General features: G+C 46.6%; 1 protein-coding gene across 1 annotated transcript in view; it reads right to left on the bottom strand.

Moving 5' to 3' along the window:
• Positions 1–10,718: 10,718 nt before the first annotated feature.
• SLC26A9 (solute carrier family 26 member 9) overlaps positions 10,719–25,578 on the bottom strand; it is a 30,406-nt gene continuing 15,546 nt past the window's right edge. Inside the window, exons 10-22 of the mRNA XM_009238648.3 lie at positions 25,186–25,299; positions 24,904–24,981; positions 24,228–24,323; positions 22,047–22,153; positions 21,209–21,278; positions 21,000–21,092; positions 20,747–20,860; positions 19,227–19,508; positions 17,841–17,895; positions 16,514–16,659; positions 14,952–15,023; positions 13,028–13,071; positions 10,719–12,850 (exon numbers count right to left, since the gene is read on the bottom strand). Of these exons, the coding sequence (XP_009236923.2) occupies positions 12,445–12,850; positions 13,028–13,071; positions 14,952–15,023; positions 16,514–16,659; positions 17,841–17,895; positions 19,227–19,508; positions 20,747–20,860; positions 21,000–21,092; positions 21,209–21,278; positions 22,047–22,153; positions 24,228–24,323; positions 24,904–24,981; positions 25,186–25,299 (1,677 nt within the window). The 3' untranslated portion in view covers positions 10,719–12,444. The remainder of the gene's footprint in view (positions 12,851–13,027; positions 13,072–14,951; positions 15,024–16,513; positions 16,660–17,840; positions 17,896–19,226; positions 19,509–20,746; positions 20,861–20,999; positions 21,093–21,208; positions 21,279–22,046; positions 22,154–24,227; positions 24,324–24,903; positions 24,982–25,185; positions 25,300–25,578) is intronic.

Below are 25,578 nucleotides of genomic sequence, written 5' to 3'. Positions count from 1 at the left end.
AAACACTCATCAGCGAATGTAAAATAATAGAAATCACAACAAACTGTCTCTCAGACCACAGTGCAATCAAATTAGAACTCAGGATTAAGAAACTTATTCTAAACCACACAACTACACGGAAACCAAACAACTTGCTCCTGAATGACTACTGGGTAAATAATGAAATGAAGGCAGAAATAAAGATGTTCTTTGAAACCAATGAGAACAAAGACACAATGTACCAGAATCTCTGGGACACATTTAAGGTAGTGTGTAGAGGGAAATTTATAGCACTAAATGCCCACAAGAGAAAGCAGGAAAGATCTAAAATTGACACCCTAGCATCACAATTAAAAGAACTGGAGAAGTGAGAGCAAACACATTCAAAAGCTAGCAGAAGACAAGAAATAACTAAGATCAGAGCAGAACTGAAGGAGATAGAGACACAAAAATCCCTTCAAAAAATCAATGAATCCAGGAGCTGGTTTTTTGAAAAGGGAATGAAATAGATAGAATGCTAGCAAGACTAATAAAAAAGAAAAGAGAGAAGACTCAAATAGATGCAATAAAAAATGATAAAGGGGATATCACCACCAATCCCACAGAAATACAAACTACCATCAGATAATACTATAAACACCTCTATGCAAACAAATTAGAAAATCTAGAAGAAATGGATAAATTCCTGGACACATACACCCTCCCAAGACTAAACCAGGAAGAAGTCGAATCTCTGAACAGACCAATAACAGGTTCTGAAATTGTGGCAATAATTAATAGCCTACCAACCAAAAAAAGTCCAGGACCAGATGGATTCACAGCTGAATTCTACCAGAGGCACAAAGAGGAGCTGGTACCATTCCTTCGGAAATTATTCCGATGAATAGAAAAAGAGAGAATTCTCCCTAACTCATTTTATGAGGCCAGCATCATCCTGATACCAAAGCCTGGCAGAGACACAACAAAAAAAGAGAATTTTGGGCCAATATCCCTGATGAACATCAATGCGAAAATCCTCAATAAAATACTGGCAAACCAAATCCAGCAGCGCTTCAAAAAGCTTATCCACCATGATTAAGTCAGCTTCATCCCTGGGATGCAAGACTGGTTCAACATACCCAAATCAATAAACGTAATCCATCACATAAACAGAACCAATGACAAAAACCACATGATTATCTCAATAGATGCAGGAAGGCCTTCAACAAAATTCAACAGCCCTTCATGCTAAAAACTCTCAATGAACTAGGTATTGATGGAATGTATCTCAAAATAATAAGAGCTATTTATGACAAACCTACAGTCAATATCATAGTGAAGGGGCAAAAACTGGAAGCATTCCCTTTGAAAACCGGCACATGACAAGGATGACCTCTCTTACCACTCCTATTCAACATAATGTTGGAATTTCTGGCCAGGGCAATCAGGCAAGAGAAAGAAATAAAAGGTATTCAGTTAGGAAAAGAGGAAGTCAAATTGTCTCTCTTTGCAGACGATATGATTGTATATTTAGAAAACCACATTGTCTCAGCCCAAAATCTCCTTTAAGCTGATAAGCAACTTCAGCAAAGTCTCAGGATACAAAATCAATGTGCAAAAATCACAAGCATTCCTATACACCAATAGCAGACAAACAGCCAAATCATGAGTGAACTCCCATTCACAATTGCTACAAAGATAATAAAATACCTAGGAATCCAACTTACGAGGGATGTGAAGGAACTCTTCAAGGAGAACTACAAACCATTGCTCAACGAAATAAAAGAGGACACAAACAAGTGGAAGAACATTCCATGCTCATGGATAGGAAAAATCAATATTATGAAAATGGCCATACTGCCCAAAGTAATTTATAGATTCAGTGCTATCCCCATCAAGCTACCACTGACTATCTTCACAGAATTGGAAAAAATGACTTTAAAGTTCATATGGAGCCAAAAAAGAGCCTGCATAGCCAAAACAATCCTAAGCAAAAAGAACAAAGCTGGAGGCATCATGCTACCTGACTTCAAACTATACTTCAAGGCTGCAGTAAGCAAAACCGCAGGTATTGGTACCAAAACAGATATATAGACCAATGGAACAGAACAGAGGCCTCAGAAACAATACCACACATCTACAACCATCTGATCTTTGACACACCTGACAAAAACAAGCACTGGGAAAGGATTCTCTATTTAATAAATGGTGCTGGAAAAACTGGCTAGCCATATGTAGAAAGCTGAAACTGGATCCCTTCCTTACACCTTATACAAAAATTAACTCAAGATGGATTAAAGACTTAAATGTAAGAACTAAAACCATAAAAACCCTACAAGAAAACCTAGGCAATACCATTCAGGACGTAGGTGTGGACAAAGACTTCATGACTAAAACACCAAAAGCAATGGCAGCAAAAGCCAAAATAGATAAATGGGATCTAATTAAACTAAGGGATTCTGCACAGCAAAAGAAACTATCAGCAGAGCGAACAGGCAACCTACAGAATGGGAGAAAATTTTTGCAATTTATCCTTCTGACAAAGGTCTAATATCCAGAATCTACAAAGAACTTAAACAAACAAACAACCCCATCAAAAAGTGGGCGAAGGATATGAACAGATACTTCTCAAAAGAAGACATTTATGCATCCAACAGACATATGAAAAAATGCTCATCATCACTGGTCATTAGAGAAATGCAAATCAAAACCACAATGAGATACCATCTCACACCAGTTAGAATGGTGATCATTAAAAAGTCAGGAAACAACAGATGCTGGAAAGGATGTGAAGAAATAGAAAAGCTTTTACACTGTTGGTGGGAGTGTAAATTAGTTCAACCATTGTGGAAGACAGTGTGGTGATTCCTCAAGGATGTAGAACTAGAAACATCATTTGACCCAGCGATCCCATTACTGGGTATATACCCAAAGGATTATAAATCATGCTGCTATAAAGAGATATGCACATGCATGTTTATTGTGGCACTATTCACAATAGCAAATACTTGGAACCAACCCAAATGTCCATAATAATAGACTGGATAAAGAAAATGTGGCACATATACACCATGGAATACTAAGCAGCCATAAAAAGGAAGGGTTCATGTCCTTTGTAGGGACATGGATGAAGCTGGAAACCGTCATTCTCAGGAAACTATCGCAAGGACAAAAAACCAAACACTGCATGTTCTCACTCATAAGTGGGAATTGAACAATGAGAACACATGGACACAGGGAGGGGAACATCACACACCAGGGCCTGTCGGCGGGTGGGAGGTGGGGGAGGGATAGCATTAGGAGAACTACCTAATATAAATGACGAGTTGATGGGGGCAGCCAACCAACATGGCACATGTATACCTATGTAACAACCCTGCACGTTGTGCACATGTACCCCAGAACTTAATGTATAGTAATAATAATAATAAAGAATGTCTACTGTCTTCACTATTATTTAACATTGTTTTGCAGATACTAGTCAATGCAATTAGATAAGAGAAAAAATTATAGGTATAAAATTTGAAAAGGAGGTACAGTTATAATTATTTGCAGACAGAATGTATAGCTGAAAAAGCTGAAGCAATCAAAAGCAAAACTACTAACATTGTAAAAGAATTCAGTAAGTAGTCTGGATGCACAATTAATATACAGAATCGATAGCCTTTATGTATGTAAACGACAACAACGAGTTAGAAAATATAATAAAAGAAATTCCATTTATAAAGGTGGTAAAAAATATTTAGGGTTAAACTTAAGAAATGTGTAAGTGCTGGCTGGACACGGTGGCTCACGCCTGTAATCCCAACACTTTGGGAGACCGAGGTGGGCAGATCACTTGAGGTCAGGAGTTCGAGACCAGCCTGCCCAACATAATGAAACCCCATCTCTACTAAAAATACAAAAATTAGCTGGGTATGGTAGTGCGTGCCTGTAGTCCCAGCTACTCCGGAAGGCTGAGACAGGAGAATCGCTTGAACCCGGGATATGGAGATTGCAGTGAGCCGAGATCACGCTACTGCACCCCAGCCTGGGCGACAGAGCAAGATTCCGTCTCCAAAAAAAAGAAGTGTGTAAGAGGTATATGGAAACACTTCTGAAATTATCAAAAGAAGACTTAAACAAATGGGAAGAAATACCATATTCTTAAATTAAAAAAACCTACAGTGGTCCCCCACTTATCTGTGGGTGACATATTCCATCTACCCCCAATAGATGCCTGAAACCTTGTATAGTACAAAACCTTGTTTACAGTATTTTTTTTGCTGTAGATATATATATATATACATATTTTTTTTGAGGCAGAGTCTCGGTCTGTCGCCCAGGCTGGAGTGCAGTGGCGTGATCTCGGCTTACTGCAAGCTCCGTCTCCCAGGTTCACGCCATTCTCCTGCCTCAGCCTCCCGAGTAGCTGGGACTACAGGCGCCCGCCACCATGCCTGGCTAATTTTTTTTTTTGTATTTTTAGTAGAGACGGGGTTTCACCGAGTTAGCCAGCATGGTCTTGATCTCCCGACCTCGTGATCCGCCCGCCTCAGCCTCCCAAAGTGCTGGGATTACGGGCGTGAGCCACCGTGCCCGGCCTTTTTGCTGTACATATTATACATACCTATGATAAAGTTTAATTTACAAATTAGGCATAGTAATATATTAACGACTAATAATAAAATAGACCAATTATAACAATATACCAGCATCACAATGCTTGTACTTTGGGGTTATTATTATTATTATTATTTGAGATGTAGTCTCCTTCTGTCACTGGGCTGGAGTGCCGTGGCACGATCTGGGCTCACTGCAACCTCCGCCTCCTGGGTTCAAGCAATTCTCCTGCCTCAGCCTCCTGAGTAGCTGGGACTACAGCTGTGCACCACCATGCCCAGCTAACTTTTGTATTTTTAGTAGAGACCAGGTTTCACCATGTTGGCCAGGATGGTCTTGATCTCTTGACCTTATGATCCACCCGCCTTGGCCTCCTAAAGTGCTGGGATTACAGACGTGAGCCACTACGCCTGGCCTATTTTGGACTATTACTAAGTAAAATAGAGGTTACTTGAACACAAGCACTGTGATACCGTGACAGTTAATTTGATAACTGAGATGGCTACTCAGTGACTAATGAGCGCATAGTGTATAAGCATGGATATGCTGGACAAAGGGGTGATTCACATTCCAGGCAGAACTACAGCAGGATGGTGCAAGATTTCATCATGCTACCCAGAACAGCAATGCAATTTAAAACTTATGAATTGTGTATTTCTGAAATTTTCCATTTAATATTTTTCAGACCAGGGTTGACTGCGGGTAATTGAAACTGTAGAAAGTGAAACCCACAGTTTCAGTTATCTGCAGTAAGGACTGACCTTCCTCTATATCTCATAGGGTCCATCCTCACCTAGAACCTAAAGATGTACTTGGGGGCTATTATAGATAAAGAATGTAAAGATGTACTTTGGGGCTAACATAAAGATGTTTTAGGCTTATAGCTTTTGCTTTCTTATTAAATTTTCATAGATTTTCTTGAATAGATGTTTCTTCATTTGCTGTTTGTCCTTGGGACTATTTCTAGAGGCTTTATTTTATTTTATTTCATTTTAGTAATTTTCACCAGTTTCACAGGGGAGCTGGCCAGTGGAACTCCTCACATTGTTATGCCACTTCTGCAGTGTGCCCTCCTCTGGGGGCCAGTAGCCACTACACCTTTCCAGAACTCAGATGTTGGGATGACAACATCAAGGGAAACCAAGGATGTGGGGAATTCCAAGATCAAGATGCGGGCAGATTTGATGTTGGTGAGAGCCCTCTTCCTGGTCCGTAGATAGCTGTCATTTCACCGTAACCTCACATGGCAGAGGGTGAGATATCTCTGGGTCTCTTTTATAAGGGCACTAATCTCATTCATGAGGACTCTATCCTCATGACCTAATCACTTCCCAATAGCCCTTAATACTATCACCTTGGGGGTTAGGATTTCAACATACGAATTTTGGGGCAACACACACAGTCTCTAGCAACTATAAAGCCTTCCTAATTCTCTCTCTCTCTCTCTCATCATCGTTGGTATGAGCTCAATTCTTGTTTTTAATGGTTTAAAATTCATTCTTGTATTTATTCATTTTGGTGCTTAAATTGCGTGTAGAGGCCACTTTGATCTGGCTCCTGTGACCTTGTGACATACTCCCATCAATTTTTTGGAACAATTCCTTGCTGTCTGGTATAAAAATATGTTCCAGACTTATCTTGTATCCAATCCTATCCTGGCCTTGGAATCAACCGTTTCTTTTAAGAAGTTCTGTCTCCTTTTAGAAAGGAATGGTGTTAGAAGCTGAAATCTAGGTACTAGATTTGTTCCTTTTTACTGGATGTCATTACTTCTTGGAACTTTCAGCAGTCAGCACTAGGAAATATATCCATGTACATGCCATTGTTCTGGAGGCTGGGAAGTCCAGGATCAAGGTGCTGGCAGAGTCGATGTCTAGTTAGGGCCCTCTTCATGCACTGCTTAACAATGGAGACACATTCCGAGAAACGTCTCTTTAGGTGATTTTGTCATCGTGTGAACCTCATAGAGTGTACTTACACAAACCTAGATGGTATAGCCTACTATACACCTTGACTACATGGTGTAGCCTATTGCTCCAAGGCTAGAAGCCTGTACAGCATGTTACTGTACTGCATACTATAATACAATGCTAAGTATTTGTGTATCTAAACACAGAAAAAAAGTACAATAAAAATACAGTATTATAACCTTATGGGATCCCATTGTATATGCGACTGTCATTGACTGAAACATTGTTATGTGGCACATGGCTACATACTCGTACCTACAAATGTACGTACACACATATATACATATTCATACATATACATGTGCACATAAACAGGCACACAAACATACATATACAATTTTGAGGAAATTGTAGAAAAAGGTGAGAAGCGAGTGTTCTTAGTTATAGTAGGATGCCTATTAGGACTGGTAAATGTAGAGGGTGTGCTGGGATTGGAGAATCATCATTTTGCAATCATCGTAGTATTGATAGGATCAGACAAGAATTGTCAATGGATACTTAACCTACGGGAAATTTTAATGAGCAGCAGAATATTTGCATGGTCTTAAAGTGTATCCTCACAAACTATAAGTTTCAAGGGAGAAAAAAAAAACAAACCCAGTAATCATATAGTGGAGAAATCGGGCAATACCCCCAACTGAGTAATCAAAATTAATTTCACCTATGAGAGACTGGTGGCCATTATGTGCTTCCAGATATGTTAGGCAGAAAAGGACAGAGCATTTCCTATGGAGTATTCTGGGAGACAATGCAAAACCTCAGTGTAATCATGAGGAAATATCAGACAAATGCAAAATGAGGAATACAAAGAAAGGGTGGGTGAACCACAATCTTAGAAAAATGTCAATGCTGTAAAAGACAAAGACGAGTTGTAGAAATATTCCAGATAAAAGGACACTAAAACGCATGCAACTAAATTCAATACCTGGCCGAGCATAGTGGCTCATGCCTGTAATCCCAGCACTTTGGGAGGCCGAGGCAAGAGGATTGCTTGAGCTGAGGAGTTTGAGACAAGCTTGGGGAACATAGAGAAACCCTATCTCTACAAAAAATACCAAAAATTAGCCAGGAGTAGTGGTGTGCACCTATGGTCCAAGCTACCTGGGAGGGTGAGGTGGGAGGATCACCTGGCCCCAGAGGTTGAGGCTACATTGAGCCGTGATAGCTCCACTGCGTTCCAGCCTGGGCGATGGAGTGAGACCCCGTCTCAATAAATAAATGAAAAAAAAAAAGAAAATAAATTCAATACCTGACTTTAGATTAAATCCTGTGCTGGAGAGAAAAAATGCTTCATTAGATAAACTGACAAAATTGGTATATGGATGGTGGATTAGATAAAAGTATTGGATCAATGTAAATGCATTAAGTTGATAACTGTACTGTGATTATGTAAGACACTATCTCTCAGGAAATACACATTGAAGTATTTAAAGTTAAAGGACTTCATCCTCAAATACCTCAGAAAAAGTTATGCATGTCCACAGAGAGAAAGAAAAGAGACATAAGCCGGTGGTGGTGGCTCATGCCTGTAATCCAGCACTTTAGGAGGCCGAGGTGGGCAGATCACTGGAGGTCAGTAGTTCGAGACCAGCGTGGCCAACATGGTGAAGCCTTGTCTCTACTAAAAATACAAAAAAATTAGCCAGGTGCGGTAGCAGGCACCTGTAATCCCAGCTATTCAGGAGGCTGAGGCAGGGAGAATCGCTTGAACCCAGGAGGCGGAGGTTGCAGTGAGCTGAGGTCATGCCATTGCACTCCAGCTTGGGCTACAAGAGCGAGACTGTCTAAAAAAAAAAAAAAAAAAAAAAGAAAAGAAAGACAATGAAAGAGTAAATGATAAAGCAAATGGGGTAAAATTTAACCATAAGTGAACCAGATTAAAGAGCATACAGTGTTTATTGTGTGATTTTTTTTTCTTTTTGAAAACAGAGTCTTGCTCCCTTGCCCAGGCTGGAGTGCAGTGATGTGATCATAGCTCATTGTAATCTCAAATCCCTGGACTCAAGTGATCCTCTTGTCTCAGCCTTCCTGGTAGCTAGGACTATAGGCACGTGCCATCATGCACAGCTAATTTTTAAAAATTTTAAATTGTCTTTGTAGAAATGGGGTGTAGGGGTGGGGATCTCCTTTTGTTGCTCAGGCTGGTCTCAAACTCCTGGCCTCAAATGATCTTCCTGCCTTGGTCTCCCAAAGTGCTGGTATTACAGGTGCGAGTCACTGCATCCAGCCTCTTGTGATACTTTTAGTTTTGCAACTTTTTATCTGTTTGAAATTATTTCCAAGTAAAAATTTGTTTAAAAAAATCCCTTATTTACACAAAAATTTGTTGAAGGAAAAGTGTTTACTTCCAGCTCTGGAAGTAAGAAGTAACTCGCATAATTCTAAAGAATTTGCTTTCATGTTATGCAATTTAGAGACAGAAGTCTTAGTGTCATCTTGTTTGATCTACCATCTAGAGCAGGAGCTCCTCTGACAACATCCCTGGTGGGTGGTTAGCTTATCTCTTCCTGGGCATGTTCAGGGATTCACAGTCTTAAAATTACCCCATTCCAGTCTAGAATGGTGAGATGGCTGTCTTACAAATGCTTCCATACTACCTCTATATACGACTAATGCCATGTTGTAGTTAGACAACTACATAGGTTACAGTGGGTTTGGAAGATGAAAGGCTAAAGAAATGTACCCAATTCAGATGCTACTTACGTGCCACTCAAAACCCTCCTACTAAGCCTCTGTTGGAATAATGGTTCTGGGTGGTCTTATCTGCTAGCCCCTCCCAGGAGCCATGCCATACCTCTTCCTTCCTGCAGGTGCATCACTGTTGCCCTAGCATGGGTCACCTTGGGAACTGCTCTGCACGCATATCCATGCATCCTACATTTGTTGAAGAGTTAATACCCATAGGGCCATCCTTGATCAATGGACTATGGGTGTGAGGGTTAAATGTTTCTCTAGGACAGTTTGCAGATGCTTCTCACAGGGCTCCTGGGAAGGACTGGCAGGGTAGAGCCCCACTTGCCTTTCACAGTGGCTCTTTCTTGTGTTGGCTTTCTCTGCCTCCCTGTTTTCACTCTTGCCCATCTCTCCTCTCCCTGAGATCATTGCCTGAATAGCCCATGCAGACTTTTGTCTCAGGTTCTGCATCCAGGGGGAATCAGGCTAAGATAGCATCATTAGAAAAAAAGTCTAAAACTCCTACGAGAGGGATGCTAATTGCTCATTTACCCAAATCCCACAGCTCAGCTGAATAGCAGCTAAAGCAAGATTAGTTTATCTTAAATAAATATCATTTTGGGACTCATTGACTTCTCTGCCTCTGCAACATATCCTCTTCCTTCAACTGTTTCTCCTTCTTCTAGTTCTCCCCATCTTTTTTTTTTTTTTTTTTTTAAGAGATGGGGTCGCACTATGGGTTGGCCAGACTGGTGTTGAACTCCTGGCTTCAAGCAATCCCTTAAATCTCCAGAGTTTTGGGATTACAGGTGTGAGCCACTGTGCCTGGCCCTGTGTATCTCCACACCATTGACCATTCATCTCCCTTCCCTCTTTGTTTTGTCTAATCTCTGGTCCTTCATCTCTTTCCACTTCATCCTCTTTCTGTCTCCTTTATGGCTTTGCTTTTTGTTTTTCTGTGATTCCTCTTATCTTCTTCCCTTTCTGATTGCTGGTAAACACAGTTGACAGTCAACCTAGCTTGTATGACACTTGAATCCCATGGCTTTGCTCTCCTTGCATTGTCTCACAAACAGGGCAGAGAAAGGTGGGATTAGATTGTGTGCTGCCCCACACTAAGGATTCTGAAGGGTTTGCTAAGTAAGGATGGGATTGGCCCTTAATAGGCATCCCATGAATGTGAAAGAATTAGTGAGTGAAAGGTATGCAGAGGGATGATGGGGCTTTGACACCCCCTATAGCCACAAAAATCCAGAGTTGGCTCTGGATACTGGTCCTGGGTGTGTGGACCCCTCAGCCCAATCTTCTCTCCCCAATTTCTGTTCTTTAGCTGGATCATGGAAGTTTATGCATTCCCAGGATGGAAAATCAGAACCTGGAGAGGAGCTGGGAGACCTACAGAGAAATCTGAGTCCTCGTTTCTTCCCCTGCCCGGGATAATGCAAAGCAAGGCCAGGTCTCCGTGGAGGTGACTTGTTTTGCTTTTCTATAAAACCACCCAAACATGTGCATTTGTTCACAGTTCAAATCCAGTTTATTACCAAAATGAACAAAAGAAGAATGAGGCTTAAATTAAATAAATTATGCAAATATCTCAAGAGATAAGGTTCCCAGTCCTCCCTGGGAATTATATTATCACAGGTCAGTATCACTAAGAACATTCAAAAGTATTGAAATTCTGGATTATTTCACTACTTTGCCTCCATCTTTCCTGCTTCAACCAGGTCCAGAAGAGTGTTCTTTTCCAAATATTCCAGCAGAGATGTTTTCTTCAATGTCTTCCCTCTGCCTCATGTGTTTCCAATCTTACCTCCACAGTGGGCTCTGCAACCCTCAGACATGTTGCAGATCTCTCCCTGAGCCTCAACTCCAGGCCACTGGGTCAACAATCTCCTTCAGTTCTGAGGCTGGTCTGGGGGTTAATGATTACTTGGGGGTTAAGGATCACTTCATCAAGTCCTCAGGGGATCTAGATACTTGGTTCAAAGGGGACTCTGACTTGGAATGTCCTGAGGCTCTGTGACCTTCTCCCACCTCCTGGGCCTGAGCTGGACTTGGAAGGAGGTGGAGTAGGGGAGAGTGAGTTGTCATTGGCTAAGGCTCTTGTCCTCCTGGAATTTGGCACTTCGGGTGCTGGGCATGGTGAATCCCAGATAACATTGTCCTTCGCCTTCCAAGTTTTGAGTTCCATTGGCAGCCAGATGGCATAATGAATTCACAGAAAAGCAATGCTCCTGGGCCAAGAATGTGTTGGCTCTTGGCCAGCACCCCCTCCTTTAACTCTAAGAAGACTTGTTAGCTGACCAACTCACTCAACACACAGACACACAATGCAGGTCTGGCTGAAGTTAGAAATGGGGATGTTTTCCTAGGCTGGGCCAGCCCAACCTGTTGGGGAAGGGGTTGTTAAGTTGAAGAAGCTTGAGAAAAGCAGTGATGAGAGGTCAGAAGATTTTCTGTGCATTTCCACTGAAATTTTACAAAACACTTACACATGGAACCTATTTATTTTCAAGTCAACAGTGGGGTTCCTCTCAATACCTCCTTGTACATATGGAGAAGTTAACCCCTATTTTCATCTTCATAGGAGAAGATGGCCTCAGGTCCTAAGGGTGTTAAAGAATCTTCCTGTGGAGGAAGACCCAATCTGGATTAGCCCCTTTCCACATCTGCATGCAGTTAGGGGATGCAGCAGATCCCTGGAGGACTTCCACCTTTGCCTGTAGAAGGACCCCATTGTGTCTCTGGGCCACAAGCTAATAAGGAAGAGTTAACATGATTGGCTCTTTGCCAAGTAAAGAAAGTTAAGGCAGATTTACCAAAGGGAGGCATTTCCCTGATGGGCCCTGGGGTCAAGGGGGACTGTCTGGGCCCAGGTCCTGTCCGTTTTCCCTGTGTTGGTACTAGCACCCTCTTCCCCTCTGAGTCTCTGGGTGCAAAGAGGGATTCCCAAAAGCTTTTGTGCAGAATAACTGGTATCTATTACTAGGATGCCAGAGGATTCTGCCAGCTACCCATCCCCCTCTTTGGGGTTTCTAGCCAGCCTCCAGGGGAAGGGAGCAGCCTCTGAGGGCAGCGATGTTTCAGGAGGTGAGGCAGAACCTTAGTGGGCTGTCCCTGGGGAGGTAGCTCTGGTGGTCTCGACGGTCCTGGCCACTGTCCAGGCTAGAGTCTGACGTGCTTGCTGACAGCAGTGGTGGTTTGGGCAGCCTTGGGGATGATGGAGGGGGGCGCATAGTTACTAAGGCCTAGACTCCTGGGTGTGGAGAGCACATGGTCCCTGGGTGCAGAGCTGCCAGAGACAGAGTTGAGGCAGCTGGGGAAGGCAAGCCAGATTCCTAACCAAGTTTATCCCTATGTCCCGTGACAGCCTGACACCATCTGACACCGAGCCGTGTGGGCTCTGGGACACTTTTTGAAGCTTGTACAGCAGGCCAGCACAGTTGTACTTGTCCTTCTGTTTTTGGCTCACTTGTAAAAGCTGGAAGTCAAGGTGTCCTTCAGCTGCCAAGGACAGGGCAGAGGTGGGTGGGGTGGAGTGAGCAGGAGGCTTGTCCATTGCGGCCAGGGCCTGACGGGTGAAGAGTGGGCTCACCAGACTCTCACTCCTGTAAGGGTAGCACCCCCCTGCTGCTGAGAGGCTCTCTCTGGAGATGCGGGGAGGGAAGGAGGGGAGGAGAGAGGGGGAGAGGAGAGAGGAACCCAAGCTCTGGGGGATGCATTTTCCTCCGCCCGACACCCCCTGTGACCCCAGGCTCATCCTTTATGGAAGTCCCAAGTGCCAGGCACTCTGTAGGCAGCATGAGGACTGGCTGAGCCCTCACAGGGCGGTCAGGGTCTCTGCGTGAAACATGCTCCCGAACATCTCCTGCAGGAACCACAGGAAGGAAGTGGGAGGGGAAGAGAGAAGTTAGACCAGTTGGGGTCACAGTGGCTGCAACCAAGAGGTGACCCTAGGAACCCCTGGCCAGAACGAGGCACCATGTGTGCCTGTGTGTGTGCGTGTGTGTGTGTGCGAAAGTGTTTGTGAACAGGGGAGAGGCAGGGTCAGCCTAGGAGGTGAACCAGTCCAGCGTGGCAGGAGCAGGTGCTGAAATCTACATGTGAATCACCTCCTGTGTGCTGTGTGACCTTCCACGTGTCCCTCGCCCCCTAATAGCTTCACTTTCCTCATTGGGTAAAATGAGGGTTGGCAGTAGACAAGCTCTAAAGTCCTTTCTCACGTTGATAAGCTATTTTGGTCCTATCCTGGCTTTTTGGAACGTGCTGGAGATTCCAAGAGGGCACAGAAATCAGTCTGCCAAATCTTTGTGGCTCCAGCTCTATTTTTTAATCTGTCCCACCTGCCATCAGCACTGTGAGAGATGGATTCAGAGCACCATGGAGCTCAATGTCAAAAAGAATGGGAAGAGGCACAAAGAGAGACACTACTTCTCATAGATCCAAAGCCAGATTTCCCCAAACCTAGTCATCTGGTTTCTTTTAATTCAGGGCATTGGTGGGGTGGTGTTAATCCAGGGGCCCTATGGGGATGGGGATCCCTCGTATACACATACCTTTTAGGTTTTGTTTTGTTTGTTTGTTTTTGAGACAGTCTAGCTCTGTCACCCAAGCTGGAGTGCAGTGGCATGATCTTGGCTCACTGCAACCTCTGCCTCCCGGGTTCAAGTGATTCTCATGCCTCAGACTCCCGAGTAGCTGGGACTACAGGCATGCACCACTACGCCTGGCTAATTTTTGTGCTTTTAGTAGAGACGGGGTTTTGCCATGTTGGCCAGGCTGGTGTCAAACTCCTGACCTCAGGTGATCCACCCACCTCAGCCTCCCAAAGTGCTGGGATTACAGGTGTGAACCATTGCAGCCAGCCACATATCTTTTAGTTCTTAAGGCTTGTCTACATGCAATAATAATTCATTTGTAGACCCAGAATTCATCTATTCTACCAGAACGTAAGTTTCGAAAAGGCAGAGGCCTTTGTTTTGCTCACTGCTATATGCCCGTACTGAACTGCGTTAGGCAAACAGTAGGTACGCCATAAATACCTGCTGAATTAATGAAAGAACAAGTGACTGCCCTGCCAATCTTGTGTGGTGGATGGGACAGGTATTACCTATGTTTCCCTAATTTCACAGATGATAAAAACTAGGGCCCAGGGTGTATGTGGCTTGCTCAGGGTCACATGGGTGATGTGTTGGAGAATAAGAATAGATACTAGTTCTCTAGGACTTGGTCCAGTGACTCACCCTTACCCCACGATGCCTTTCAGGGAGTGAGAAGAATGAAAACAAAGGCCAGGCATCATGGCTTATGCCTGTAATCCAGGCACTTAGGAGACTGAGGCAGGCAGATTGCTTGAGATCGGAAGTTCGAGACCAGCCCAGCCAACATGGTGAAAAGCTGTCTCTACTAAAAATACAAAAATTAGCTGGGCATGGGCCTGAAGTCGCAGCTACTCGGGAGGCTGAGGCAGGAGAACTGCTGGAACCTGGGAGGCAGAGGTTGCAGTGAGCTGAGATCATGTCACTGCATTCCAGTCTGGGTGATAGAGAGAGACTTTGTCTCACAAAAAAAAACAAAAAAGAAAAAGAAGAAAAAGAAACAAAGATGACCACAAATCTTTGTGGTCTTGAATGTGACTGCTCTGGGCTGGAGGTGAGACAGCTGAGTGAACGCCTTGTATTTGACAGCGACCCCATCCTTCCCCTCCTCATCCTGCTCCCACTCTCACAGCGCGGTCCCTCAGCTCACCTGCTCTAAGTCCCAGTAGCTGGGGATGTCCTCCTCTGAGTCGTACAAGGAGAGTTCAGTGTCCTCTGGAGCCTGGAAGGGAGGAAGCCGGTGCAGAATGAGCTTCAGTGACTGAGCAGCAAAGTTGGTGCATGGTGGCAGGAAAAGGGACAGGTGGCCGGCTCTGATTGGATGCTGCTTCCTGACACATGACATCCTCTTGTCCCTTCCCTCACCTGCCTCACAAAAACAGCACGGCTGTGGTCTTCCCCCTTATACCAGACAGGTGTGTATCGCGGTCTTCCCTCCTTTGTGGTCCGTTAGAGGCAGGGAAGGTTTTACCCAGCTTAGAAAAACTATTGGCTAGCCGCCTGACCTTGGGGAATTCCTGTCCTCCTGGGAATCTATTTTCTAATCTGTTAAAGTCTGATAACCAGCCTCACTTTGCCTGCTTTGTCCCTCACAACGCTGTTGAAAAGATGTGCGTTTATGTGTGTGATTTGTATCTGTGAATATAGTCTATAATATGTGAGTATATATAATATAAAATATAAATTATTTATAAGTCTATAACTAATCAAGTATACATATCAACTAGAGTAGCTGAACATGATTAGGGCACTAACAACTAACGCAGGTTCCTCCAGAATCTCCCTCTTTGCTCTGCAGACAAATTCACGAAGCAGGAAAGCCCGTTGTTTCCCCAGGGTTTCCCTCTAGGCATGGAGGGCAGGAGCCAGCACCCTGTGTGTTCCTCGGCAGTCTTTCAGCACTTAGAACAGATGGTTTCACCTTCTTCAGTCTCTTAAGGCAAAGAGCAAATCATTGCTCTAGAGCCAGAAAAGCCTTTGTTATGACCCACAGAGGGCAGGGGAGGTTTTTACCCAGGGCTGGGGCACAACCAGAGTCTTGGGAGGCCAAGGGCAGGAGCTGAGCTGGGAGGGGACCCTGAGGGCTGAGAGATGACTGGGGATCTGGGCAGGGACCCCAAGAGGGTGGGCTTTTTCTGACTCCCCAGTCTTCTGGAGTTTTAGATGGTGTTATTTTGTATCCCATTTGTATGTCACTTACTGAGCTAGTAAATTAAATGTCAAAAAGCTGAGACAAAACTCAGACCCAATCTCTTTATCCCTCACCAGCCTGAAATCCCTAAGCTTCGGTAAGTTAAAATGGGTAGGCTTACTCCCCTCCCCTCCCTTCCCGAAAGCCTTCTTTAGAAAGAGATGAGGAGGAGGCAGGGAACAATGCCAGCAGAGTGGGCCTGCTCTACTATGCTTTGGGTGTTTGTGCAACCAGAAAATTTATATTGATAAATAATTTTTACAATACACAAAGTGCTTTCAAGTGACACAAAAGATGTAATTATCACTTAACCCTAAAACAAAACAAAAGAAAAATGCAGAGAGGTAGGTAATGTTAGTTGATGGTGCTCATTCTATAGATAAGGAAACTGAGATTCAGAAAACTGAAATGGCAGACTTGATATTGGAATTTAAATCTTCTCCTGTGTTCTTTCTAATGCCTCTTGGTCCTGCTATTTCAGTGCCTTGGAGCCTAGGATTCCCCAGGTGCAAGGACCTTACCCCTTGGAAGTTGCGTCCTGGGGTCCCGTCTCTGGCATTTGCCTGGGCAAAGAGGACTGCGTCATGTATGCTGGGAAAGACGTGCTTGCATTCTAGACTCCCATCCTCAAAGACGCCTCCATGGCTAATGTCTTTGTACACCTGGGCTAGAAGGAGGAAAAATCACCTTCAGAGAGATAACAGCCATTGTGGATTGGAGCTGGGGGGTGGGGAAGATGGTGAGACCAGAGCAGGGATGGGAGAGGCCTGAGGTGCCAGCTCTTGCTGTATCTGAGGGCCACGGCATTGGCAGTGCAATATCAGTTCTGGACAGCAGAGGGCAACATGAACTTGAGGATGCTGAAGTTTCAACCCAGGGCAGAAGGAAGCAGTTTGATTTAGGCAGTCAGTACTTTGTGGTGATTCGAGTGGAAAAGCCTAAGCCATCCTTGAGGAGGCCGCTGCCAGTTCTATCCTCCAAGAACCCATCCTTCCTCTTGTTTTCCCAGACCTTTCCAGCAACTTCCAATGTGTGGCAGAACTATTACTCTTTATCCCAGAGATGGTTTCCTGAGGGGGTGTCCAGTGAGGTTGGGGAGAATCCACTGCTTCTAACTCCAGAACATGTCATAGCAGGTCATTGCCACTGCAGATTCTCTCCCCGAGTGTGGCCATGTGGAGCTTGGGACCTGCAGCCCTGCTGGAGGGGGTCTGACCCAGTGCAGGGAGCTGGATGTGTGTGTATGTGCCCCTTCACATTCTCCTGTGTGTCTGTGTGCACTTGCTCCCACATCTCTGCACTTTGCATACATGCTAGTGATGTAAATGTCTGCTGCTCTGTGGCCACGTCCTTGAGGCTGTGTATATGCACCCTTTGGAGGCTGTATGCCTACAAAACTGCATATTTATATGTTCCCTGGGGAATTAGGGTACTGTGTGCTCTATGCCTATATAGATTCACAGAGTTTCTGATTGGGAGAGGATCCTCAAATCCATCTAGTCAACCCTCTCATTTTACATAGGTAGAAATAGATCCCTTGAGAGATAAAGTGACTCGGCCAAGGATACATGGCAAATTAGTTATGGGGTAGATTAGAATCCTAGCTGTCCTTTTGTAACTCCATGACCCCTTCACCCCCACTCTGCCACTAAGGCCCCTAGGATGTTTATGCAATCTGACCAGTCTCTTTGGACTTGTACCTGAAGCTTTTATGAGCAGGCAGCAGCTTGAGGGGGGATAGCTGGGTGCTCTCATTTCCAACCTCCTCACTATTCAGACCCCACCAACCTGTTCCTACCCCACACTCCTTGCCAGCCTTTCAGTCCCTAAATGTCCTCTTTCTCTTACCATGGATGTTCACCAAGAAGACCTTCACGCCGATCTTCCCATAGGTGGAGCTCAGCTAGAAGTGTTGGAGTAGGGAGGCAAAAGGAAAGGAATGTTCTGAGTGGGTCTCAAAAGTGATTCACAAAACTTACTTCAGAGGGGAAGCCAAACAAATAAGCAACCCCAAGAGCCCAGCAGCCAAAGATAAAAATAGCAGCAAAGCACACCACTTCTCCCTGGAGTGTTGGCTGACGGCTTCTCTGGGAAGTGGGGCGGAAATGGACTTTTGCCAACGTGGTGGGCACTTAAAGTCACCATGGCCCCTTCCTGTGGGGCTAGATCTTTTCTTTGTTTTTCTTTTGAGATGGAGTTTCACTCTGTTGCCCAGGCTGGAGTGCTGTGGCGCGATCTCGGCTCACTGCAACCTCCGCCTCCTGGGTTCAAGCAATTCTCTGCCTCAGCCTCCCGAATAGCTGGGACTACAGGTGCCTGTCACCAAACCCGGCTAATTTTTGTATTTTTAGTAGAGACGGGCTTTCACCATGTTGGCCAGGCTGGTCTTGAACTCCTGACCTTGTGATCCACCTGCCTTGGCCTCCCAAAATGGTGGGATTACAGGAATGAGCCACCACGCCCGGCTGATCTTTTCTTTCAGTAGCTTAGATTCCCAGACTCCTTTGTGGCTTCAGACAGAAGCTACAGGGGAGGATGGAGGCTCAGGGAGTCTAGAGCTTCAGCCAAGGCCGGCCTGGACTCCAGATCCCGGCTAAGGAAGCTGGCTGAGGCCCAAGGCTGGGTATGGGGCCTGCCCTGCGCCTGATTGATGGTGAAGTCAGTCCGAACACTCTCTGTGCCCATTGTTCCCCTGGCTTGCCTCTATCTGAGCCAGCTCTGAGGTTTGCTGACTCCCGCCATTGGCGGTGGCTGCTGGAAAGTTATCAGATAGATACATTCATTCAAGGTGTCCCGTGGGCTGTCTGTTTGGCCTGATGGTGTGGGGCACTGGTGTTATTTCTTTTCCGCTCTTAAGGTGGCCGGTGAATGAGGGACAAGGGCAGCAGATCATGAACCAGGAGCCAAACTGGACCCTCCTCAGAGACCCTGGGTCGGTTCCTGGTGGCTGAGAGGGACTTGGGATGGCCACTGCTGGGGGTGTTGGGAGCACGGGGGCCTGAAGCTCTGGTAGACTTCTCCCGCCACTCATTGTCACGGGTCGTCTGGGCCTGCTCTGTGGAGAATGTCCCATCCTGGTAGCGTCTGGGGAAGGAGGGATTCCTAGGAGCCGTTAGCCTCCCTGGTGAGCTTCCTCCCTCAGCTTCCTGAAATGAGGGCTCCCAGGAAAGGGAATGTGGAGAGCAGAGCGGAGGGGTCGGAGTGGGTGGTGCTTGCTGTCCCCGAGGGCCTCACCTTGGCCAGGGCCTTGATGCCCATCAAGTCCACAAAGCTGACTCCACTCATGTCTAGGATGAGGGTGTGGAAGGTGACGAAGGGCGGGACGCTGGCCAGCGTGTCACTGGGCTCGCCAGGGCCCTGAGCAGAGGCCGGTGGCTCACTCTGGGCAGCTGAGGAGCTGTCAGGGCTGAAGGTGATATAGGACACGCTGGTGCCGTTAGCCGGCGTCTGGTTGTTGTTGGGGTCTGTGGGGGGCGCGTTCTCAAAGTCCTGCTGCAGCTCCTGCAGGGAGACAGTCTGGAGGGGTGGGGACAGTGGGCAGAGTCAGGGACCACCAGACTGAGCCAGACCTTGCTGTGACTGAAGCAGGGGCATGGAGGGTGTAGGTGGAGGGGAATAACTTGCCTCGGTGATGGTGAACACAGACCCCGAAAGCTCCACCAGAGAGGCCTCTCCTAAAGCCCTTTCTTAGGCAGGGCCTGCAAACTTGGTCTCCTACAATCCAGACAAAGTCAGAGGACCCAGCCAAGAGAGGCACTGAAGCCTCAAGCCCACTCTGTCCGGGAGAATGCCCCTCCAGGGACACTGAGCTCCTTTATTTCTTGAGACAGAGTCTCCCTCTGTTGCCCAGGCTGGAGTGCAGTGGCACTATCTAGGCTCACTGCAACCTCTACCTCCTGGGTTCAAGTGATTCTCGTGCCTCAGCCTCCCAAGTAGCTGGGATTACAGGTGCCCACCACCACGCCTGGCTAATTTTTGTGTATTTTTAGTAGAGACAGGGTTTCGCCATTTTGGGCAGGCTGGTCTTGAACTCCTGACCTCAAGTGATTCTCCCGCCTCGGCCTCCCAAAGTGCTGGGATTATAAGGATTTCTCCCATGCCCACCCCAGCCTTGCTAGCCCTGGGCTGCCTGGGTTCCCCAGGAAACTCACTGCTGCTCCCCCCTGGGTTGTTCAAAAGTCCATGGGCCATGTCCTATCTTAGCCAGAAAATGGAGAAGGGCCATGGGGGGTTCAGTGGCTTTCCTGGGAGATGGTAGCACCTCATCCAAGAAGAAAAATGCCCAGGCTGGGCGCAGTGGCTCAGGCCTATAATCCCAGCACTTTTGGAGGCTGAGGTAGGTGGATCACCTGAGGTCAGGAGTTTGACACCAGCCTGGCCAACATGGTGAAACCCCATCTCTACTAAAAATACAAAAATTAGCCCAGCGTGGTGGCACCTGTAATCTCAGCTACTTGGGAGGCTAAGGAAGGAGAATCGCTTGAACCCCAGAGGTGGAGTTTGCGGAGAGCCAAGATCACGCCATTGCACTCAAGCCTGGGTGACGAGAGCAAAATTCCACTTCTTAAAAAAAAAAAAAAAAAAAAAATAGAAGAAGAAAAATGCCCAGTGGCCACCAGGCAGTGTTCCCAGAGACTTTCTGTCTTTGCCTGTCAGGGTTGGAAGTGGGGCCCCCAAGGTACCACGAATAACAGGGGGCAATATCAGAATGGGCAGGAGAGCAGGGTACGGGGCTGCTTCTGGCCTCCATTCACCTTGGTTTTCATGAATAGAGACCTCCTCTGTTGTGTGGGCCTCATTCTCCGCTTCTCCTGCTTCTTGAGGTATTTTTGCTTGGCTAGTAATACTTTCTGGGGGTCCATGCCTGTCTGTAGGGAAAGAGCCAACAGCAATCTTGACCTCCGCCCTCTATGGGAGTGGGCTGTTCTCAGCTCCCACCGCCCTTCTGCTTCCATCTTCTGGCCACTCTCTGTCTAGAGCCTCTGGTCGTCAGGGACTGAGTCTTACCTTGGCAATGACCTTTTGCCTGAAGATCTCTGAGTTGGCAAAGTAGAGAGGGGAGCAGTAAGTGATGATTTTAATCCCCTGGATATCCTGGGCCTGTGACAGGGAGACTGAGCTCAAGTTGCAGAAATGTCTTTATTGGCTTTAAAAAACAACCTCTTCTTGGGGTGGTGCAGAGCAAAAGAAGGAGGTCATAAGCTTGAATTACCTACCCTATTATAGGTCTTGGGATTCACATAAATGTCAGTGTCCATGACCTGGGCCAGTGCATAGCCATTTCGACTGGATGAAGAAGGAAGAGAAAAACATAAGAGAATGCTAATGGCACATGGGCCTGGAAGGGTGCCCCTGCTGGGGCGGGGGCAGAGCCAAGGTAGGATGGGGTCCTGTCCTCACCCCCAGACTTGCTGTGTCTGTCTTTTTGCACTGGAGACACATGTCTGGTGGCCTGTGGCCTCCTATAACTATGAGGATGACAGGCAGGCCCTTGACATAGCTCCCAGACCACGGGGCGGGGGAGAGAAGTGGTAGGAGAAGTGGTGGGAGTCGCCCTGAAGTCATCACTTCCTTGTTCTGAGTTCTCAAGAAGAGAAGATAGGATTCCCCCAACATTCAGCATCCTCCCTGCCTTGGCCAAGACCCCTTCTCTGTGATACTCCCAGTGTGTAGAACACAGCTTCTGTCTTCTACCCAGGCTCTCTCCTGGGGTGGGGTCCATTTGGTTTGGGGTTCTGGCAGTGTCTTTGGAAGGATGTTGAATCTCACCACCTGCCCTTGCCCTCCTTTCTCTGCCACTGCCCTCTCCCCAGCTGTCCCCAGCAAGACTATGCTGGTTTTCTCTGGGGTTTTCAGGATATGGGAAGTTAAACAGCCCAGACTGTGCCCACAGTCCTGGCTGGGTTGGGCTCTCCTTGGGCCTGGCAGCACCTCCAGTGCCAGGCCCAGAGGTGGAAGGTGCAGTGGACTAAGCCAGGCTGTGGCATGGCAGCCCTTTGTGGGCTGGCCCAAGGACCCGACTGTGGGCCTGGGAGGGCAGAAGCTATCACTTACAACTGAGTCTGGAAGACCACGACCAGGACGGAGAAGGCGACACCCACTGCCACACCATAGGGCAGGCTGAGGAAGAAGGAGGAGAGGAAGCTCACTACCCAGATGCACTGTGAAAAGAGAGATGTCAAAAGCAGACCTGGGGAAAAAACAACCTCTTTCAGGAAGTCTTCCTGGATTAGCCAAGGCCATTCTCTGTTAGTACAACCTCAGTGCCTCTCTTCTCTCTCTCTTTTTTTTTTTTAAATTGCATTTTTGCAATATTTTATGTATTTGTGCTTTGGTTACACTTTCCTCTTTCCCTTAGATTGACTGTCGTTGGCTGATCTCGTCTGCGTTTTTAATAGAAGCCCCAGCACACAGGGAGGCGGCATCTATAAGAGCATGCATCTTGGGTCAGATCTGTTTGGGTTCAAAATGTGTTTGTTTGTTTGTTTTTGGAGTCACAGGGTCTTGCTCTGTTGCTCAGGCTGTAGTGCAGTGGCAAGATCAGCTCACTGGAGCCTCAAACTCTTGAACCCAAGTTGTGCTCCCGCCTTACCTTCCTGAATAGTTAGGACTATAGTCACATGCCACCACACCCACCTAACGTTTTATTTTTCTACAGAAGGTTCTCGCTATGCTGCCCAAGCTGACCTCAAGGTCACTTGGGCTTGAGGTCACTGACCTCAAGTGATCCTCCTGCCTCAGCCCCCTAAAGTGCTAGATCACAGGTATGAGTCACTGCACCCAGCCCAAAGTTTTGTTCTTTAATCGCTATGTGAAACAAAAGGAGAATAATAATGTCTACCTTATGAAAGGATTCAAAAGTTAAGGAATGTGACAATCCTAGCCTAGTGATGGATGCTCAGTAGGTGATCAACAAATGTGAGTTCCCTCTCTCTGTCTCACAGCGAGCTGTGTGGGCCCTGACAGGAGCTCAGCAGTGCTTTCTGATTGGCTGGGGGCCTGGTTTTGTGTGTGGGTAGGGGGCAACATTGGGTGAAGTTTTGATAGTTGCCCCCTATAGATTTTAAGACCCGGAAATTCCTCTAAAGGAAATAAATCTGCCCAGATTCCTGTAGAGAATTGCTGTGAAGATCAAATGGAAACAAAAGCCACCATATGAACCTAAGGAAATACCGCCATAGTGGGGGCTTGTTGGGCTATGGTCAAAGCAGATCCTTGGGCTGGGAACTGAGGTATAATTTTTCTCCCTGTCCTCATCACTCTCTGGGTGACCACAGATGAGCCACTCACTTCTCTGGCTTTAAGGATTTTCTTTCCTGCCCTAGGTTGGGTGAGCCTCCCTTCCCTTTGAGACAGTACAGCCTAGAGGTCTGGAGTCCAGGACTTGGAGTTTTAATCCAGACTCTACCGCTTCCTACCTCTGTGGCCTTTGACGATTTACTTAACCATTCTGAGCCTTGGTTTCACCATCGTTAAGAAAGTTTAGTAAATCCTCTCCCATAGGTTATGGTGGGGCTTAAATGGAGAGAAGGCAGTGTCATCAAAACACACTGGCCTTCATTACTATGCCCAGCGGATGATGCAGTGGAGTGTGTGACTAATCATAACAATAAGTCATGTTTGCAGGATGTTTGTGCTCATGTGGTGTTTTCCCACTGTGATCTCATTTAATCCTCGGAACCAGCATTTGACGCAACCATGACTGCATGAGTCTTACCCCCATTTACAGATGAGGAAATAGAACCCCAGGGAAGTCTAGTAACTTGCTCAAGATTTTGGTCCCCTGGCTTTATGTTCTAGGGCTTTTAAAAAAAAAAAAAAAAAAACAATTTCCTTTTACTTTTTTGGAGCTATATGTCATAAAGTAGTCATAGCTAAGCTTTATTGAGTATAAAATACGATGTAGACAACATGTTTACTTGTATTACCTTGCTTCCTCTTCATAGAAAACCCTGGGAGGCAGAGAGTATAAAATAACCATTTCCCCGATTAAGATGCCAAGAATGGGCAAGGTTAAGGGGATTGCTATTGGCCACAGAGCCAGCAGATGGCTGAGTTAGGGTTTGATCATAGGATGTTTCACTTCGAAACTTGGACTTTTAACAACTCATCTATGCTAATTAGGAAGCAGCAGACTAGAGGGTTCATTGTTAGGACAGGGCTAACTGACAGGGCTGTGGGGTTGGAGGAGAGGGCAGGGGCATGGCCAGTACCCAGAGGCTGCCCAATACTTACACAGTCCAGCTTGCTCTTCCTCCACAGGTAGTAGGGGTCGGTGAGTTGCTTGAGGGAGTTCTTGAGATTGACAGCGATCAGGGCTCCTAGCACAGACTAGAGAAGCAGAACATTGCTCCAGGCCCCCAGGGTCTCCCCTTCTTTTTGCCCTCCTGCGCATACTCGACCCTGAAGCCTGGCAGGACAGAGATGGAGTTCTGGAACACCTCCCCTGGCTGATCTCCCAAATCTCTGCATTCAACCTTAGGTTTGGAAAGTGCTGGCGTTAGAGCCATGGGGTCCTTCCTGGCCCCATCCTTGCCCTATCTCTCTTCCCTCATCTCTAAATGATGCATGCCTAGAGCCCTCCTAGCTGGGCTATATAAGAGCCTGGTACTCATGGGTAGGTGCAAATGTTGCCTAGGGATTAGACTCTGAGGCCAGAAGGCTGGAGTTTGGGACCAGCCTTGCGCTGTAAGCTGCCTCACTATGGACAAGGTTACTTAGGCTCTCAGACTCAGTTTCCTTCACCTGTACAATGGGGAGGATAAAACCTGCATTGTCTACCTCACAGGTTGTGGTTGAGACTAAGTACGACAATGATGGCACTTTGTAGTCCGTAAAGTGCCACACAACTCTCAGGGATTGTTCTTATTGGAGTCTCTCGTTTTCTTCTGCTCGATGGCTGGGCTCTTACCTTAGGGAGAGGATACAGATAGATCCCCAGGACCAGCATGGTGATCATCACCACCAGAGACACACACAGGCTGGCCACCTATTCCGAGAAAGAGTTGGGGATAGAGGGAAGGTGTGAAATTTTTGCTCTTGATTTATTTCCAATCCATGGCTTTGGTGGAGTGGAGACTAAGAAGGGAAGAAGGGGGTTGGAGAAGAGCTGGCCTGGCTTGCAGTGCCCAGGCTTCTTTGGGGCAACTGTTCTGTTACCACCTCCCCCCAACTCCCCTAGAACAAGGCTTACCTGGGATTTTCCTCCAGCTCCATCCACAGCCAGAGTGACGGAAAGCGCACAGCAAATGACATGAATTTTAAAGAAGGAGCCAAAGAAGTTGCTGCAGCCGAGGGCGATCATCTCCTGCAGGTAGGGGACAGGATTAGAAGCCAGTGTGGGGCTGGGGGGCACGGGGACCAAGTGCAGTCAGGCACGCAAGCTGGATTGTGGGCCTAGGACCTGAGAGTGACCCAGTGGTTATAAAGTCACACATTCCCAGTCAAGAGGAGGTCAGCTTCTTGGGGTCAGAGGACCCCCTATCCCCCACACTCGAGGCAGCCTGCCTCACCTCAGCCCAATGAGCTCCCCACCCAAGATATCTCATGCCAGGCCTGAGTTGACCCGTCCTGCCCAGTCCTGCCG

Source organism: Pongo abelii, chromosome 1 (genome assembly GCF_028885655.2).
Source record: "Pongo abelii isolate AG06213 chromosome 1, NHGRI_mPonAbe1-v2.0_pri, whole genome shotgun sequence".
NCBI lineage: Eukaryota > Metazoa > Chordata > Mammalia > Primates > Hominidae > Pongo > Pongo abelii.
This window is presented reverse-complemented; position numbering and strand designations above follow the sequence as displayed.